This window comes from Pempheris klunzingeri, chromosome 1 (genome assembly GCF_042242105.1).
Source record: "Pempheris klunzingeri isolate RE-2024b chromosome 1, fPemKlu1.hap1, whole genome shotgun sequence".
Lineage (NCBI taxonomy): Eukaryota > Metazoa > Chordata > Actinopteri > Acropomatiformes > Pempheridae > Pempheris > Pempheris klunzingeri.
In genome coordinates this window covers 6285932-6300078 of record NC_092012.1, presented here as the reverse complement: position 1 = coordinate 6300078, position 14147 = coordinate 6285932, and the positions used below count along the sequence as shown (strand labels likewise).

Here is a 14147-nt window from a genome sequence, read left to right as displayed (position 1 = left end):
GTGACTGGTATTAACAAAATATTTTTTAAAAAATCATCGTCGCAACTGTAATTTTTTTCCATCTGAACAGCAAAAAGAGCCTGATGAAACGTCCTGGACTTGTTGGTCTAAAACGCCTTCTCAGACTTTGGCACAATCCTCCCTGCACTGGTAGGAAATCTTATGTGGAATATAGTTTACAGATACAGTTCCTGTCAAATAGATTAACAATGCATGTATTGCAAGAAATGCCTTCTTATTTTAAATTTGGAAATGAGCACTTCCAAACTGTAATTGGAAATGCATTTGAAGTAAATTTCCTGTACCTTTAAAATACACTGTGTTAGAGTGGCTATTGTCAGGATTTTCAAATACACACTTGTATTGTATTGCTTTCCATATGGGCAGTTTTTTTTTTTGTGCCGTTTTTATACTCGTTGTGACCATGTGCTCTGTTGCCGTGGGATCACTGCCTGGACCGAACAAAGACCTCTCGCAGCCATGGCGAATCTTCATAGAGGCGAGGGTCACCCAGATACTCCGACGTCCTCTTGTACAAGTAGTAGTACAACACAGAACCTGTGAGCAGGATAACAAGAGAGGATGTTTTAATATAGCAAATCATACAGGATGATAATAATTTTTTTATATAGCTCCTTTCAGGACACAGTTACAAAGTGCTTTACAGTAGAAACCATAAAACCATAAAGATGCACCCACTGTAAAACACAAAGGGAGTAAAAGGCAAAGTTAAAAGAATTAAATAAGAAATAAGAAATGAAAACAAATAAAAGCAAGTAAAAAGTAGGTGGTTCAAGTTAAATCAGGAAATGCTTTCCATCTCTTCAGTCAGTCCCAAGGCTCTCAGAAATTGGTTGCGTTACTGCAAACTTTTATACTTTTTAAAAAGTATTTATGGAACTGCTGCATTACCTTTCACTATTTTTGTGAAAATCAAATTGAGTCCTGCTTATTTAGGTAATTCATCACACTGAATCAGGTCCGTTATTGTTGAGTGGTAATACAGTGGACACGCATTAGCGAGCAATGATAACTTAACATTTCAATGAATCAATGAATCATAGAACTGTGAGAAATATGGATGTACATCAATATATTAACGATCCTTTGTTTCCATAATTCATCAGCAATTTCCAGCTGAGTGGCTCCGATGTAATGCAGTGACTAAGGTTACTTGAGAGACAATATGTGATTCTAAATGCACATTAGCATTGCAAACAGACAGAAATGGAAAATCCCCACCAGCATTTACAACCACGTGTGGAATCCTAAAAGCACAACTGAGCCCAGCACAGTTTACAGGTTGGTTCCTAATGAAAGAGATTTTGTGAAGTGGTGATTACACACCAAATAACCGTCTGGGTGGGTCTTAAGCAGTAGACAAAACAGAAAGACAAATAAAACATGGCTACAGTACATTCTCATAGTTAATAAGGGATCACCTGCAGAGAACAACAGCAACTAGACAATTAAATCCTTTTATCCACTTAGGGACTTGTACGTGTATGAAATCACTCCCACACGGCGATGTGAGATCACCGCTTGGAGCCTGTCGTTAGACCGGAGGGACTAACACAGTCATAAAAAACTCAATAAGCAGTCTTTCAGTGCCCTTCTTCAAAGTAAAAAGACTGGAGAGTTAATCAGACTGAAATGGCATTTTATTGTGTTTGAATCAGTGACAAAATTAGAGATGTGTGCAGTGGTTCAAAGGTCTGACACCAGCTTATATAAAAAGAAGCTCTGTGTGGGAATGATGGTACAGTTAGAGCTTCAAATACAAAAACTGTATTGTTCTAATCTTGTCTCTTACTTCTTATATTCAGCTGAGGGAAAACACAAAAAAACTTTTCCTCAAGTCATCATTCTATTGTAACTCCTGTAAACTGAGCATGTCTCAAATCTAAAGTTTGAAATATAAATAGATCAGTCTTGTTTCGTTTAAGATTGTTTGTGGATACAGCTCAGACTCACGTATATCAAAAGGGACAGCAACACATTCCAACACAGAGTTTTGATGGCCTTAACAAAGCTCTAGAGACAGCGGTCATTTTATATGTCGGCTTCTGTGTTCAGATAAAATGGAAACATTCAGAATAAATGCATATGGTTGGCAGTAAAAACACTGTATTATCATGTCATCTCACCTGTTCTTTGGAACACAAACATCACCTGGAGGCCGTCTGTCCAAACATATCTGTTTGTATTTAGCCAACGCAGATTCTGGAAAGAATATACAGAAAGAATTCATGGGTAGTTCAATGTCACAGCTTTTAGTAAAAAGATTCAAAAAGGGGGAAAACTGGAGAAGATGAGTTGTTTGATTGTGTTCAGACACTGATTTTTCTACTCAAGTAAAAATAGCATCAGATTGTTATTCTATGAAGTCACATTTTAACTTAATCATATGAAAAGTCTTATTTTTCAACAATATAATTTCACATTTTCATAAATGTAGCATAAATACATTTTATAAAAAGAACATGTTCAGTGTGTATTGTTCATATAGACATTAATAAATCATTCTTAGGACTTTGATATATCTATATACCCCTTTGTGCACATACGAGACATACCATGAGCCAGGAGTGCAGTATGATACTGAAGGTCAGATAGAGAGCAGAGAGCATTAGCAGAGCTCTAAATCGCTCCAGCAAGATGGCGACCAGGCCAACCTGAAACACGAAGGTGTTAAACAGCATCAACAGAATGATGATCAGGTTGAACAGGATGGCGATGTCCTGGATACTGTTGAGGAAAAGCACACAGGAGAAGAGGAGATGAGGGAAAAGACCATGTGTAACCAGCAGAAACAGAAGGGACAGGAACAAAAAGATCACTGTCTGTGTACAGCGCCGCTTCATTTCACTCCAGCATCCCAAGTGACTCAGTATAGACTAATGAAACGTGCTATTTTTAGCTCAGAATTGTCCTCCCCTGGAGCCAAAGATAATGTTTGGCTGCTGAAACAGTGAGGAGCTCTTACTTACATGAAAAGTACCAGCTGGACAGCCGGTTCAGCCCTGAGCAGCTCGCTGAAGGAGTTGACAAACAGGTCGAAGGAGAGCAGGCTGAGCTGAATCAGTAACACCAGAGAGTAGTTGCTGGTTTGGAGCGTCTCCGGCCCGAAGGCTGGGCGCCCGGGCGGACTGTGGTTCCACGATGGATCCAAGGCTGCACTGCACTCGCACACACACTACATAGAAACATCAATTCCCACACATGACAGTCCTGACTGTTCAAGTGTCTCCACTCTGATTGCCCAAATGTAGCTGAAGTGTGATTGATACCACATTAGTGCTCCATTGTCTCTTGTTCAAAATTAGTCCCGTGCACTTTGCAGGGTCCTTTCAAAATCTGGTTTTGGGAGGAGCTGACATGTAAACATTGTTAAAGCTCCAAAATACGCAGATGTGGTGGCGCGGTACAGTCTACGGTGTGGTAAAAACCCCCAGCATTGTTCAGGGAAGGGCTTCTTGAAGCTTCGATCAAAACTTGTGAAACATCAGCATCAAAGGAAATCCAGCAGAGACCCTGTGGAGGGAGAGACACATTAGTATTCTGCTGGAACACACCATGCTGCAAAACAGTATTTACTCTACTGTTGCAGATGCACATGCACTTGCACATGCAGAGACTAGATTTGAAAGAGAGAGAAAAAACAGAATGTTACGGTCCTGCCGAACATAGCCAGACATATTATACTTGTCAAATAGAGTGAATCTAATGAACTGCCCTATGTTGATATTTGGTCCTCATTAATCTTCAGTAAACTTGGAACCTTTTGACCTTATTCACACACTGCAGCTTATGAGAAACCGCTGCTACGTCCACCTGCAAAAGGACCAAATGACCGTTCACCTGGCAGTTTTTTGAATTTTTGGAAGGGAGGAGGCTCCGTGTTTCAAGCAGCAACTCGTGCAGCAGTGACTGGAGCATGAGTAAGCTGGGCTGCCTCAGAGGAGCGGTTGTCTGGAGTTAAACATGGACCGAATACATCTCACACAGTGTCAACACAGGCAGAGTGTATCAACAGCGAAGGAGAGGCTGTAGCTGGATTGGCCTTTCTTGGTAATTTTAGGGTTAGTTCAGGGTAGTTTGGTTTCATTTGTTCACATTTGTTCCAGCTGAGATTTCCGCCTCTCCTTTGCTGTCATTAGTTATTACTAGTATGTCGGAACAACTTTCTAGTAAAAGAAATAGTCCCTCTGAAAATCAGTGACAGTGCTTTCTGTGGTCGCTCCAGAGTGACTGGGACACTGATTCTGGAAAGAGAAGTCCTGCTGTTTTCAATACTGAGGGCACAAGGCAAAAAACTACCAAACACCACTCACCCACGTTGTGTTGGCGAGGAACTCTTATGTCAAATTCTGGATAAATAAAACCAAAACTATCTGCAAGGCCAGATGCCAATAGATACACAAGAGAGAGCATGTTTTTTTAATCATTTGGGTGAACCAAACCTTTAAGCACACAAAGATTAAATCAACAATACTTGAAGGATTTTAGCAAATATAAAGCTGCATCTAGCTGATTTTCAAACCTCCAAAACAAGCCCCACAGCTAGTTATGATTCATTTAAAACAAAACAAACTCAACACAAACATTTGGACATTTAAACATTAAATGAAGGTTTACCGTTCAGTAGAAAAGCGTCTTCACTCTCAAAACAGCATCCTTTTCTGATGATATTAAATAATATCCCAGAAGTACAGAACAACACAAGTAGATCCTAGGGGATTCCTTCAGGTTATTTCTCATCCATGACAGTAAAACAGACAAGCTTGAGAAAACAGGTCCTCCTTTCACTACTCTAGTGCCATGGGGGGGTATTAGTTAAGTAGGTTCTGTAAGTCTCTGCCTTGGCTCCTCTGGCCTCTTGTGAGTCAGGATCACTAGCCAACAGGCTCCTTCACACTGACACCAGGCGGATCCTCTTATGACCCTGTATTTATAGCTTGGCACGGCCGTGGCAGGTGTGAGGAAGATTAGTGCTTCTTCTCAACAGTGGAGCGTCCACCAGCAGACTGCTTACTGTTGAAGGCTGTCCCACTGAGATTCTGGGTTAGCAGCCCTGCTGGAAAGCTGGATGACCAGTGTTTTTAAACACAGAGCAAACAAAATAAATTACAAGACAAGAATTTTGAAGATGAAACCTCTTGTTCAAGGTTTTCCAATTCTGTGGATGCTTATCAAGTACTCTCTCTATATACAACTTGATAAAAAAGTACATCAGTGTGTCAGATATAAGCTTTCCTTTTGCATGAATACACTAGAGTAATTTAAAAAGCCTTTGTTGTTTCTCCCAACATGCACTTCTTAGTCCCCGACCATTTAATCTTCTTAAGAAACTCCCTAACAGCTTGTTGCATGACATAGAAATGACACATCCACCTTTTTTACTACTTCAGAATATCAACTACAACCGTCAGCCTGCAGCAAAAACACCAAAATGTGTGTACCTGTGAAGGAAGATGGTTTCCAGAGGCTGGAGCAGCATGTGTGTGTGTGTGCGCCCAAATGATGCACGTTGTGAGAAACAATGCAGTGAGCGGCACAGATCGACAGCTTGAGTCTGTCCTCATGGCAGGTGTTATCCCCCCCCCACCCCCCACCTCTCCGACAGGCAGGCACAGGATTTCTACTCATTACACACTATGTTTTGTGTTTGTTTACATGCACCTTGATGACAGCATACAGCAGCCATGACCAAACATGGTATTTAGAAATAAAGCTATAAGCTGTGACGTTGTTTGGGCTAATGACGTGTGACAAATGATAAAACGATGACAGGTTGTAAGTGGGTGCTGTCTGAGCTTTTTCCATTGCTGTTTCCATTGCAGTATTTCCTTTCAAGATTATGATAATACTTCTAGGAAGGAGGTCTGGAGTCGAGCCAGAAGAAGACCACTGCCACCTAGTGGTAGATGTGCATTACCACACACACACACACACACACACACACACACACACACACAACAATGCTGCACTAAGTAGTTACACATCAAGTAGGTCTAATTTAGTTTTTTTTAATCTAATTTAGTTCTCACTTTTGATACTCTGGTACATATATTTTATAGTCATTTCATACTTAGATAGGTGAATGGTGGTAAAATGAGACTTATGCATCGGTGCAACAGTATTTACAAACTAAAGATTTCATTCATAATAATGCACATCAGTCACAGGCAGTAGTCGAGAGTAACTAAGTACTACACACTTACACATTACTTGCATATTCCATTTTTTGGCTACTTTATAATTCTGCTGCACCACATCTGAGAGGCACTTCACTACTTTCTTTGATACCTCTAGTGACTATTTACCTCGCAGATTAATTTCATGAAAAATTATTAAGAGCGGTGAGATTAAAAGTAAGATAAAACTTAATTTATCCCCAAGAGGGAAATTCACAAAAAGCACAGTTATAATACACTTCAACAGCAAAACATATGTTATTCTGAAAGGGGCAATTCAGCATAATGCATCCTTTTACTACTTAAAGTACACACGATTTTGCACTTTTACTGTATAAAAAATATACATGCATGACTTTTACTCGTAACAGAGTCTTTCTTCAGTGCTCCATTGCTACTTTAACCCAAGTACAAGATGTGGCACTTCTTCCACCTCCACCTTTTCTGCAGAGTGAACATTCTTACTACTTGCTGTACTTCCTACAGCCAACTTTACTTCAGTAAAGGGTCTGAATACTTATTCCATTGGTGCACTAAAGCACAATATTTGACTACATTTTTTTTATCAACATTTCACCCCTGGATTACCAATGAATATCATTGTAAATAAGCATAAGTAAGTAGGTATATTGCATTCCTCTAATACAGCACAGGCTCTATTTTTTAGGATCATGTCATGAATTACAAAGAAAATCATGTAAAGTGACACAAGGGTGGCATCAAAACATGTAAACTACCAGATCTATAAACACACACACGTATATTCCTTAAAGCATGCTTACGTTTCTTATTATTATTTCCCCTGTCCTCTCCTCTCCTCTCCTCTATATCTGGCTGCATGATGTAAGCAGCGCCCCGGGGCAGTAAAAAAATATGTACCCAAGAAGCATGCAAGGTGGCCCGGGGTGGAGTCAGCAGCAGCAGCAGCAGCAGCAGCAGCAGCAGCCTCACAGTGAGCTCAGCAGTTTGATTTCGTAGCCTCCAGCTCCACTCGGCCGTCTGAGAAGGGCCTTTTTATCCGAGGAAAGTGGAATGAAAACAGACAACTAGGAGGATTTTCTTACCCATTTTCATCGCTCTGCATCGATAGAGAAATCGACGAAACGCCAGGTATGGCCAATGAAAGCAGGAAGTGCTCTGTTTAGGGTCTTTAGCTCACACTGCGGCACAATACGTAGCATTTGCGCCTTTTACAATACAGCCGAAATATTTTCCAGGTTTATCCAAAGCTCTGGTGCCGGGCTTGTTTTTATCACGTTACTGCCTTTTTTCTAAAACTAGACCGTGCTGGTAAAATGGGTCGTTTTTTCTACGGAGGGCGGTCGAGGTGCTGTAACTTTAGCGTTAGCTTACGAAGAGATGCGCTGTGTTCATGTTAGTTGGAAAATCATCGAGTAAACGTGTAAAACTGTGATTTTTATCAACATGGGAAGTCCCAGAAATGAAAATTTGATGTTTTATACCTTGTCTGGTTGGTTATTGTGAACTCAAACCCGCTTTAAAAGCCACAGGAGGACGTTAGAGTTATTTCTCAGTGGTTTTCCAGCTGTGATTTGTAATGGAGATGTTTAGCTTTCCTTCTAACAGGGAATAAAAGCTACCAACACAAGCTGAATGGAAGTAAGGACTAATTAGAAGTCCTTGTGCTTTACTTGAGTCTGTACATACCACTCTCTACTTCTACTCTACTACATTTTAGGGAAATATTCTCCTTTGTGTTCCTCTACATTTACCTGACAGCTTTAGTTATTGTACAGTCAAAGATGAAATGACTGCTCAGCTACTGTACTTTTACCTGCACATGAGTATTTACATGTTCTGATGCAGACTCCACTACAAATCAGAGGGGAAATGTACTTTTTACTCCACAACTTTAATTTTTATTACTTTAGTCACGAGTTACTTTGCAGATTCAGCTAAATAATGTGAAATATATCATATGAAATTATAGATTAAAATAAAACTTGATTCCCAGAGAGGAAAATTCACAAGCTGTCACATTATTCTGAAATTCTGCATTATGAGTACTTTTACTTTCAGCACTTGAAGTATATTTTTGTACTTTTACTAATGTAGAAATTTAAATGCACGACTTTTACATGTAATTTACAGTATTTCTACACTTTCGCGTGCTTTTGCTACTTTACTCGAGTTTACTTAGAGTACTTACTCCACCAGTTAATCAATTAGGGGATTGACAGAAAGTTCATCAGGAATTATTTTGAATATAGTTCAAGTCATTTTTCAGGCAAACATGTTTCAGGTTTTGTGTATCAATTCAATTCAGTGACTTTATTTGTCCCCGATGGGGCAATTGATTGTGCAGCAGTGGAAGCATAAAAGAACATAAAATACATGCACACATCGGTTGGACAAAACAAGTCGCTGTAAAAGAGATAATGTGTAATAATATAATAGTCACAGCAGACATTTATACTTTAATTCTTTATACTTAACACTTAAACTCCTGATTATACTCATACTTTTACATATCGAACATTCTCGGTGCAGTACGTTTACTTGCAACTGAGTATTTACAGTGTGTGCTATGAGTACTTTTACTTAAGTAAGGGGTCTGAATACTTCCTCCACCACTGCTTACTAATAATAGCAGAGCTGTATTGTCTTGTAGCATCTTTTTTCCACTGCTGCTGGTCACACAGCCTGGTTTCTAAGCTGCTGGTGGTTTTCCAGTCCGTTAAATGAGCGCGGTCACAGCTGTGGTTGATGTGACTTCAAATGTGACTCACTTGAATCAGGAGTTGATCTTCAAATTACTTCATCAGACCAGATGATAGGCTCTGTTGAGGCTGAGTCATTGTTTTTCTAAGTCTAGACCAAAAAAGGTGGGGTTTCCCATAGGGCTTGGCCACCTCACTTTAAATAAGCAGGTCTGTTCGGGTGCTGGAAGTCCTTCAAAATGCTCAAATTTTAATATGTCCTTCTCAAAGTCTGAAAAGTGCTCGGATTTTGAAAGAAGTGCTTCAAACTGCTTGAAATTCTATTGCATTAACATAATGACTGGTTATCGGACTGAATATTTCATATTTTAGTTTTTTTTTTTTTCAATAAGTCAAAGGGAGCCTGATTGATTTGAGTACATTTAATTTGCGACAATCAGAAGGAGCTGGAAAAGTATGAAAATGCACCTTAGAAATGCTTGAATTTGACTTTGCAAAAGATGTAGGAACCCTGAATGAAGACCAGTTATGCCAACGTCATAAAGATTAGTTCAGTTTTTTTTAATGAAACATTTAAGGAAAAAGAGCAAAACTATTTCACACAGGAAATGTCATTTATCTAATGAACAAGACCTTAATGGAGATGTTCAACGTAAATCCATCAGGAAAGGATCTAAAATCAGGATCTGTGTATCTTACTACCTCAACCAAACAATGTTTGAGGGGAAACACTGAAAAGAACACATGCAAATCAAATGCTAGTAGCTCAGATCTGGTGGAAATGTGTGCTGACCAAGATGAAAATATCACTTTTCCTTTGTACACTACATGGATTTCCAGCACACATGTCCCCCAAGAAATTAAGTTTCATGGCAAATCAGACAATCTAGTTGTAGATGTGGCATGAGTTCAAATGACATTTTGAGAGTTGTGTCTCAAATCAGCTGCCTGCTGTTGTCATCAATTGCAAGTAAGAGTGTTTATTTGCATGTGGACATCCAAATCATTCAAGACATCCAAGTCAATAACCTAAAAAAAATGGTGGTTTGTGCCCAAAACTGCTGTAATTCAGCAAAAATGACCTCATCTGTACCTTCACTAACCTGCAACGTCTATGACATTAAAATAAATGTGTTTCTTATGCAGATAATAAAAACATTTCTGGATGAGCTCCAGGTGTTTCACCACTGTAATCTCCCAGAGCAGACGAGACAGCCATTAGCACACTAAAGGCAGTTTATGGTGTGTGTGTGTGTCAGGCAGGTGGCTCCTCCAGGCTTTATTTATCAGACATCAGTCTTGTTTAATGTGCCCTTGAGTAAGAGTATCATGTCTGAAATACACTCAGAGCTGATGCAGATGCATAACTGTGGAATATAATAATAACAGTAAGATAAACCTTCCATGCAGAAGGGATGTATTCTGTTACACCTGTAAACATTTTAAACATTTATCTTGACTCAGCTGTTTCCTGTTGGGCTCTATAAAGATGTGTCAATTAAGTCTTGTTTGAGTTTAATTAACAAGATCACGCTAAAAGGGTTCAGCCCCCCCCATAGCAGATGGTCAACAGACAGAGCCCACACATACTCACTCATTCATGCAAGTGCACACGCCTGGATTGACAGTAGTGTATGTGGGGGTGGGGGTGGGGAAGCCGGCAGGAGAGTTTGATAAGAGGCAGTCAGAAGAGGGCGAGTCTGGGCTTGACTGGCAAGTGAGCCAGAGAAAATTATGGGGTTAAAAAAAAAAAAAGAAAAAGAAAAAACAGGACGTGACACTCGGGGAAACAAAGATTACATGAAAGAAGCAAGCGGTGCACTATGATGGGATCTATAACTCTTCTTAAAACTTCAGAACTTGAGAGTGGTGTTGGTGTTCACTGTCAGACTTTAACACAGCGTCAGTTACTGCGGTTTAAATCCAGAGATTGTTGGGATAAGCTATGATTTGTTGTTAGATCAAGTGAGGAGTGGCGTTTTTAGTTATCATAAGTGCAAGATTACTTTTTAACTTAAGCTGCGTTCCTCGAGCTGATTCATGAAACACACCCCGCCGAAATATGAATTTATTGTTAAAGCCCAGAAGCGTTGGATTTTGGTTCCTGGCACCAAGGAGGCGGGTGGATATAATTTCCAGCCTTTTGCCGATGAGCTCCTACTCAGTGCTTAGTCATGGATCTCTCTGCATACCCATGCGATAACTCAGCTCGCTGATTCTGCCCACACTGCTGATCTGATGCTTACTCCCCCACACTCTGCATTAGCCCTGAAACATCTCATTTGTTAAAAGCACCTCACAATAAAAGGAAGGCTGACTTTTATTTCAAGCTATAATTCAATATCCTCCGTGCTAACCGCTCGCCTGCATTGTGCTTCTTTAGCTTACTTGTGCTGGAGTTGTTTTATATGGCGTGAAATTATTGGGGTTTCATTGAATTTAGAGCTGCAGCGACCAACGGGAAATTAATCTGCAACCATTTAACTAATCAATAGTTTCAGGGGGTTTTTTGGGGTTTTTTTTAAACAAAAATGACAATTATTTTCTGGTTTCAGCTTCTCTTATATGAAGGTGCTGTTGTTCTTTCTCATGTATGACAGTAAAGTGAATTGTCAGCATTCGCATTGTTGGTCGGACAAATAAAGCACCTTCACAGTTTTAACTTTTTATAGACCAATTGGTATATTGAGAAAATTATCAGCAGATTACTTGATGATGAAAATAACCGTGAGTTGCAGCCCTAATTCAATGCTATATCCTGGACTTTATGGTTTTCAATAAACTAGTAACATAACTTATCTACAAAATATATGGTCTTAAGCTTCTCCTTCGAGTTTTACTAGTTCAGTGGAGGAAATACATTTTTTTTAGACATAACAAAAAAATGTAATGTTGAAAATAGGGCTCAGTGACAAATGTCAATTTTGTGGAAAAACAATTTGATATTTCTCAAAGTATCTGCAACAAAGCTGCGGTACCATTGTGGCAGGAAGGAGTTTTTTTTACTGCTGTTTAAACAAGGCACCAGTCACCACATTCATCTTTACCAACACTTTTCTTTGTGACAAAGCTCACGTTTTTAATCCTTCATCACAAGTTTTAGTGTTGAAGGAACTAAAAGTGATTGCTGCTGTTTTGATATTAGCAAAACTGACCTGAAGTCTGCTCTGTTTTGCAGCATGGGGGTTTATGAGGAGAAGAAGGAAACATGTGGAACCGTCTGCCTGAAATACCTGCTGTTTACTTTCAACTTTCTCTTTTGGGTAAGTTTCCATTCAGGCTTTGTTCAGCCTGCTTGAATGATTTAATTGCTTTTAAGTGCCTGTGTCGCTCTAAAGTGCTTCTGAAGCATACGTATACTTTTCACAGAGTTTTTCCAAGATGTAGGTGTGTCTGAAAACAGTTGTGACCTAGATACAGAACTTTTCATGCAGTCCCTTTAGTCTGCTTGTTTGGCCATCATTTTAATTGGTTATAATAACACTCAGCGAGCACAGCGAGGCTAAAAAGCCTCAGGTTGGCCAAACTTACTGTATTTGGAATAGAAAACAAAGAAGAACATCTTAAGCTGTAAGCATCACAGTTTACAGACAGTTCAGCTTTGACGCTCAGTACTTGCTGTAGTTTTGCACTCATACTGATTTCCCTGAGACATTGTGGTTGCTCTCGCGTTGGAGTTTTATCTCCAAATGAAGTGGTTTAGCTAATCTGGCAGAACTGTTCACAACATATGTGTTTGATTCTTGTTTACAGCCTGTCTGATTGTCTGACCGCTTGGATCTCATTTAAGTGATTTTTGTCATGTTCCCAGATCCCAGCAATCATTTTGGATATTGAGTGTTATATCACAATGTATAACTGTTGGCAGAACTACGAAGGTAAAACTTTTCCTTTTAAAATGTATGATATCTACCATGGAGACATATGCAGGAAAGAAGTAGGACCTTATTTAAAAACCAAACAATGAAATCCTCTCATTTCACAGTCTTGAAATAAGGAATTTTTTGACACTTTCCTTTTACTTTTCCAGTCTTATGATTTCAAAATGACACACCAACCTTATCGCCACTGCACTACAAGTAACTAATTTCATAATTTGTATGTGCTGTGTAAAATAAGAATCAAACATCAGCAGCCTTGTCAGTTTTCTTCAAAATGCATGGAAAGTGTAAATCTCAGCTCAAAGCTACAAATGGAAAACGAACATGAATGGCTATCGGAGCTTAAAGGATAACCAACTGCTTTGATTGGTAACAACTCACTTAAACAAACCAGTCTAACTAATGTGTTAAAATATAAGAAGCCAGGCAGGTCTTGATCATTTATCAGAGTCCTAAACAGCCCAAATTGTGTCATTGATTAAACCAGTAGCAATTCAGAAAGCACATCCCACCCAGTTCCCTCAAGTTTTAACAAACCAAAGCTATAAAGTAGTGTTTCCTTATCAACAAAAGGACAACGATCCACATGCACACAGTATGTCCTAGCATCGACATGAATAATTAGCTTTTTGCATGCCATAAATAGAAGAAGAATTAGCTGATAAAACTCTGTCTGAACCCCCTAACAAAGCCTTAGCTTATTCGGGCAGCAGATAAATGCCTGCTGCTATTCCAGCTCAGAGATGCAAAGCCAAGTTGCATATTTGTACAGAGAACACAGAAGATGCATTCAAAGCCTAATTTCCCCAAACTTTCCAGTATCAAGAATGTGGCGTCCCAGAAGGAAAGCTGTCTACAAAAAAACTGATTTCATAATTTGCATGTTGTGCGTAATCAAACATCAGGGCCTCACTGTCTACAAAGGGGAGGCGTCTGTCTTGTTCTCACTCGTTCTCAGCATGAAATCACACTTACAGCTCGGCCCATATGTGATAATGATGTGCCTGCCAAAGAGTCAGATCTCACACCGATTGGCAGACGATCATGCAGATATTTCACGACAAAATCAAATCTTTTGGCTAAATTAGTGTGGAAAAAGTATTTCCCAAATACTGTGCAATACCGTGCATCACAACTATTGCAAGTACAAAGTGTTTCTGGGCTGAACTTCAGACAATAAAATGAAAACCTGCAGGACCATAAAGTAGTTTGCTGAATAGCAGCTGTCCATTTACCTCAGGAGTAACATACAGACACTTTTCTGCTGATGTCCTGTTTGTTTGATAACATTTTGAGGACTCAACACACCAAATTGTGTATTTAAAAAAAAGTAAATGCTAAGTAGATGCTCCTACATGTGTTTCAGCAGGATGAGATGGATTTTTGTT

The 14147-nt window shown here is 39.4% G+C and overlaps 2 protein-coding genes across 2 annotated transcripts in view; one reads left to right on the top strand and one right to left on the bottom strand.

The window, feature by feature from the left end:
- Window positions 1-42: 42 nt before the first annotated feature.
- LOC139202276 (transmembrane protein 138-like) lies at window positions 43-7378 on the bottom strand. Its single transcript, XM_070831676.1, has 6 exons — window positions 7357-7378; window positions 7077-7207; window positions 2991-3196; window positions 2577-2748; window positions 2148-2223; window positions 43-558 (listed from the first exon to the last, which is right to left on the bottom strand). Exons 1-6 carry the CDS (start codon window positions 7376-7378, stop codon window positions 446-448), a joined length of 720 nt encoding a protein of 239 aa, XP_070687777.1. The 3' UTR covers window positions 43-445.
- LOC139224372 (CD151 antigen-like) overlaps window positions 7149-14147 on the top strand; it is a 23392-nt gene continuing 16393 nt past the window's right edge. The window contains exons 1-2 of the mRNA XM_070855997.1: window positions 7149-7307; window positions 12057-12141. Coding sequence (XP_070712098.1) covers window positions 12058-12141 — 84 coding nt within the window. The 5' untranslated portion in view covers window positions 7149-7307; window position 12057. The remainder of the gene's footprint in view (window positions 7308-12056; window positions 12142-14147) is intronic.

What these genes read in the sequence shown, in the direction of transcription:
- LOC139202276 (XM_070831676.1), bottom strand. Translation starts at nt 7,378, where the DNA reads ATGCTACGTATTGTGCCGCAGT. An exon ending in CCACCTTGCATGCTTCTTGG is followed by an intron (nt 3,197 to 7,076) that starts GTACATATTTTT and finishes GTTTCTATGTAG; the next exon opens with TGTGTGTGCGAGTGCAGTGC. An exon ending in TACTGCACTCCTGGCTCATG is followed by an intron (nt 2,224 to 2,576) that starts GTATGTCTCGTA and finishes TATTCTTTCCAG; the next exon opens with AATCTGCGTTGGCTAAATAC.